Here is a 6,129-nt window from a genome sequence, read left to right as displayed (position 1 = left end):
ACTGCTGTGAACTCATCTTTCACAAGAGAGTAAATGTAGTCAATTGTCTTATTTATTACTTTGAAAACTGACTCAAATGTCTTAGGAGATAAAAAAATGGACCTGAAAGGGAAAGCAAAAAAAAAGCATGATTGTTTCAAGAGTAACAATGTCGAGTCGAACTTGTTTCTCTTTATAACAATAACATATATTGTTGTTGTGACATGGTTTGTGCCCTGACTAAGCTTTATAGGTCATACAAAACAGTAAAGGACTAGCTTACTCCAACTTTACAAAAACTAAAGAAGAATGCAAAATCTGAAGAGCTAATTTGTACCTATCAATTGGTGGTCATAGGAGAGACAATGGCTAATATCACTCACAAAGGCATAACAGAACTCTTAGACAGTAAGTTACATGAGAATTATATAGAAAAATAACTTCCCAGCATAGCTGTGCCTACGATGTATTGAAAAAAGGCATTCACCTCAATCTCCGATTAGTATAACTTTATTTTGGGCTCCAAAATTTAAAATATTTTCTAGTCTAATAGTTTATACTTAAGGGCTGTTTGTTTCACCATCTGTAATCTCCATTCAAATGATCCATTTGTATGGTCCATTTACATGATCCATTCAGATTTTACAAGATGTTTGTTTGTTCATTTAAGTGACTCATCTAGATGAATCATCTAAATGGATCTTATGTTTGTTTGTCCATCCAAATGACTAATCTAGATGAATCATCAAAACAAATTACTAAAATACCCTTGTTTGATTTAACCACTACTTGATATTAATTTCAACTATAATAACTTTAATTATTTAATCTAATATATTTATAACATAATTATTTTTAAATTAACATTTTAGTGGGAAAACGCGTTTTGGCAGGAAACCGTATTTTGCGGTTTTGCAATTTTGGCGGAAAACGCGTTTTGCGGTTTTCAAAACCGCGTTTTTGCAGTTTTGGCGGGGAAACCGGGTTTTAGCGGTTTTGGCGGGAAAACGCGTTTTACGGGTTTGGCAGGAAACCATGTTTTTGCGGATTTGCGGTTTTGGCGGGAAAACGCGTTTTTGGAGTTTTGACGGGAAACACGTTTTTGCGGTTTTGGCGGAAAATCGCGTTTTTGTGGTTTTGGCGGGAAACCGGATTTTAGCGGTTTTGGCGGAAAATGCGGTTTACGGGTTTGGCGGGAAACCATGTTTTTGCGGATTTGCGGTTTTGGCGGGAAAACGCGATTTTGCGGTTATGGCGAGAAAATGAAAATTTTTCGATTTTTGCGGTAAACACGTTTTTGTGGTTTTGGCGGAAAACACACATTTTGCGGTTTTGGTGGCAAAACGCGTTTTTCGGGAAAAACGAGATTTTCGGTTTTGGCGGGAAAACGCGTTTTTGCGGTTTTCGCTGGAAAATAAGTTTTTTTTTTATTTTGGCGGGAAACGCGTTTTTGTGGTTTTGGCGGGAAAACATGTTATTGCGGGAAAATAAAATTTGTCGGTTTTGGCGGGAAAACGCATTATTTGCCGTTTTGGCGGAAAACACGTTTTTGTGAGAAAACGAGATTTTCAGTTTTGGCGGGAAAACGAAATTTTTCGGTTTTGGCGGAAAAAAGTTTTTATGCTTTTGCCAATTTTTACTGGGACAAAATGATAGTTTAGGTTTATAATTTGTGAATTACATTAGGGGCATAATAAACATTATACCATTTTGAATGAACCATCTCCATTCAAATTGGTTCATTTGAATGGACTTTAAAATTAAGCATAGATTTCTAAAAGTCATCCGAATGATCCATCTGAATGAATTGCACTTTTAGTGTCTAAACAAATAAAACTCTCATCTTCATCCAAATGGCTCATCCAGATGGAAAAACAAAGAGGCCTTTATTTAAAATTCCTTTCCATGGGAGTTTGAATAACTCACCTTTTGAATTCATAATTTTTCGTATATATTATAATTATAACATATTTTTGTAATATATTTATTATTTTACAGTTTTGGATTTGTGTAGTTTGGTGAAGATTATATATTGTTTTAGAGAAAAAACTTCATTATAATTATAAATAAGTTTCTTTTTAAAACTTGCCTTAGGCTCCTAAAATCCTTCGCATGAACTGCTTCCAAGACGGGTAGAGAGACACAACTTCTAGTCAGAGAGTCTGGTAGTAACAATCTTCAACATTACATAACAGGAGAGAGATCAATAAATCATACATAATACCAAAGCAATAAGCAGGAAACTACTACGAACTCAAAGCTGCTTGATTTCGAAGAATCAATAGTAACCTCTCAGTTAAGTTAGACACCAGAATCGAAAAGAGAAGTAATTAACAAACCAAGACACCACTCAATCACAAAAAGTTCCATACTCGAAGAAGATCGACATTACTACTTTACTCACCAAACACACATTCCTCAAAAACTTAGTTTTTATGAAATTTTCATATCTTGAAAAAGAAACGACATAACATCAATCAGACACGTACAAATCAAGTTCCACTTCCATGTAATGTAAACCATAAGGATGTACCAGAAATACTGCGAGATATCCATCCCACCGAACTTTATAATAAAAATCTATGAAACAAAAATAAGAGTTAAATTTTTTTTTTATCTTAGGTTAACATTACAACAGTCTGGTGATGATCCACCTTTGCGTCAGTGTGATGAGTGTTTTGAAGCTTCTTGAGACAGGCCTTGGCAAGATGACCCTTTCCTTTACACTCGTAACAGGTCCTCCTTTTGATCTTACCAAAGCTAACCTCAGATCCTAACCTTCCACTATGAGCTTCATTTGTAGCAGTGTATGTCTCATTCATGCAAAGGCCACCAATTTTCTTTTGAAGATCATAGCTTAGCATAGCCAGCTTTGCGTTCGCCTGAGCATGAGCATCTTCAAGCTTCTTGAGACAGGCTGTGGCATAATGACCCTTTTCTCTACACTTGTAACAGGTCCTCCTTTTGATCTTACGGCTACCCACCGTGGTTGCAAAGTAGTTTCCGTTATTAACTTCATTAGGAACAGCTAAAGCAGGTATCGGATCAGCAGCAGCATCATAAGTCTCTTCAATATTGTTTGTTTCCCCAGGTGTACGATTAGTACTATTACAGCAAATTTTGTCAGGTCTTTCACAGAAGACATGCTGATCAAGCTTAAGCGCCATGGCCACAGACACACTATCCTTTAAATCCATATGCGCACACTCTTTAAACTCCCCTGTTTCTTTGTTTTTGCCTGACTTCACCGAGTTTATTACGCAGCAGCCAGAGAAGAGTTTACATATGTCACGCTCTGTCCTGTCCCATGCTAAGTTCCCAATGCACACCCTGTTATAACCTTTCACTATTTCTGGAACGAAGCCAGAAGTCGTTCTCCTTCTGCGAATATTCTTCTTCAGCTTCTTGTTCGATGGCTTCACCATGTTCAATTATTCATCAAGGTGAAAACGAAATCTCCAGACCGCAATAAACCCTAATTGAATGATTTTTATACGACTTAGATATGAGCTCTGTCAGCCTTAGGTTAATGGGCTATGTTGGGCTTTAGATATGAGATTGTACGTGGACTTGGCTCTATCCTTATTGATTCAACTATTTTTACCATGACATATTTATTTCGGTGTGTTGAAAACAAATATTTTATATCTATCTGTATTATTAAACTGAAAAAACTTTTTGGTACTCCTTTTTATTTACAGGTTTAGATTTATTTTTATTTACAGATTTATTTTTTATATCTAGTTAGCCACTACATTTAGAATAAATACTTTCTTTTTATATATTTTTTTTACAAATTCTGCCACAACATTTAATCTATATTATTAAAACTGAAATATCCTTTGATACTTTATTTTATGTATCAATTTTTATTTCCTTTATTTACAAATTTAAAAATTCATTTAGAATAAATTAAAATACTTCCTTTTATATATTTTTACATAGTCTGCCATAACATTTAAAAATAATTAAAAATAATTAATTACAATTTCAAAGCTTATCTAACCAAATTGATATACATATCTTGTTAGAAGTTATACATTAATTACGAAAAATTGCTATATATTAAAATAGAAGTTACTTAAGTAACTTTTTCTTATCTTTTTTTCATAGGTAAAGTTAATTTTCTTAATTAGACTAAACGATAATTTCAACTTTTATTTATTTTAATCAAAAGAGTAATCCAAAAATTAAAGATAGCAATTGCCAAACACCCAGCACAAAATGATTTATAATCAATAATTATAAAACAATGAAAAGTGTATATAACCTTTTCATCAGTTAATTTTAACCATCACGTATGAAAATCCTTTTTTTTTAATTTATAAAACCAACACAGTGACTTTATATTGGTATATAAAAAATAATATTTATTAACTTCTTGAAAACTATCTCATAATTTATAGAATGCAGAAAATTTATAAGTGCAAATAAAATAATTGTAGCTTATAAATGCTTATAATACATTTGAAAAGGGTTTATAAATAACTTTCAGGGTCTATAAATAATTTATAAGGGATAAAAAACATGGTCTATCTGTTTGGTTTATAGAGTTAGTTTGAACATGTATAAGTTGATGAAGAAAAACAGTGTAAATAATAACAATCAATAATTTAAAATTCATGAAATTTCAACCATAGTTATGTGAAAGTAATTATTTTAAGACTTCCACATTATAAAAATGAATAGTTTCAGTTTCTATAGTTAATCTATATTTTTATTTACTTAAACATATATTATAATATAGCTGAAAATTTTATTTCAAACATTGAATATGATACGAAATGAAACAATATTTATGATTATATATTTAATAGTATGTGCTCAACTTTTAGCATATGATTTATATTTTCATAGATTTGTATATGAATATGTAGAAGCAAGATAATGATGTAAAAATAAATTATGAATAATATTTATATTTTTCTAGTTTTAACATCAATTAAAAGTATTTAAAAGATATTTTTTTTAGTTTTTATTAGTTTTAAAATCCGACTACACATTAAAAGAGAAATCATTTAAGTGAAGTTTATTTATTTATCGTTTAAGTGGTGTTTATTTAATTTGAATGAATTATGATCTTATATTTTTAACTTATACTATACTATAAATTAAAAGTGACTTCTTCACTTAAGTTATTTTTATTTATGTTTCGCTCATAAGTAAAGTTTCATAAATTTATTTTAATTTGATTGAAAAATAATTTTCTATTATTATTTATTCTAATTAAAAGAAAATCTAATCCAAGAATTAGCAATAGCAATGGCCAAAACCCCAACAGAAAACAATCTATGGTAAAATATTATAAAAACAATTATATAACCTTTATCAACTAAGTATTAGAAGTCATGTATGAAAATCTTTTTCAAAAGATTTATAAAACTGACACAGTGACTTTATATTTGTATAAAACATTTTAAAATATATTAACCTTTTAGAAAACTCTCATAATTTATAGAATACAGGATTTATAAGTGCAAATAAAATAATTGTGGCTTATAAATGCTTATATAGACATTTGACAAGGGTTTGTAAATAATTTTAAGGGTTTGTAAATAATTTTTAAATGATAAAAAAAACGCATAAATAAAATGTTAGAATGTTTCATGAGTAATAATAACATTCAATATTTTAAAATTCTTGAAATACCAACTATAGTTATGTGATAATTGTTATAAAACTTCCAAAATATAAAGATGAATATGTTAAATTTCTATAATTAATCTCTTTTTAGTTTTATTTTTAAAATATTATAATATAACTAAAAAACTTTATTTCAAACATTAAATATGATACGGAATTCAATAATTAATAGAGTTTTCTCAATTTTTAGCATATGATTTATATTTCATATCTTTTTGTATATGAATATGTAGAGAAACAATATAATGATGTTAAATGAATAAATTATCGATAATACTTATTTTGTAATTTTTAAGATCAATTAAAAGTATCAAGAAGATCTATTTTTCTTTAATTAGTTTAAAATATGAACCTGAAAATTATATAACATAAAAAATTTCATTATTTTAATTTTGGAAAATGAATATATGACTAATTTTTATAGTTTTCAAAATAAAATTTAATAAAATATCATAATTAATTGTACCTATCTTTTTCAATAATAATAAAAATAATGAAGTATATATT

General features: G+C 29.2%; 1 protein-coding gene across 1 annotated transcript; it reads right to left on the bottom strand.

Moving 5' to 3' along the window:
- Positions 1–2,597: 2,597 nt before the first annotated feature.
- On the bottom strand, positions 2,598–3,404 carry LOC108851228 (phragmoplastin interacting protein 1-like). Its single transcript, XM_018624634.1, has one exon. The coding sequence runs from the start codon at positions 3,402–3,404 to the stop codon at positions 2,598–2,600; it is 807 nt and encodes a 268-aa protein (XP_018480136.1).
- Between the last annotated feature and the right edge of the window lie 2,725 nt (positions 3,405–6,129).

Source organism: Raphanus sativus, chromosome 4 (assembly GCF_000801105.2).
Source record: "Raphanus sativus cultivar WK10039 chromosome 4, ASM80110v3, whole genome shotgun sequence".
Taxonomy (NCBI): Eukaryota; Viridiplantae; Streptophyta; class Magnoliopsida; order Brassicales; family Brassicaceae; genus Raphanus; species Raphanus sativus.
The sequence above is the reverse complement of the archived record's forward strand: the minus strand, read 5'-3'. Positions and strand labels throughout refer to the sequence as shown.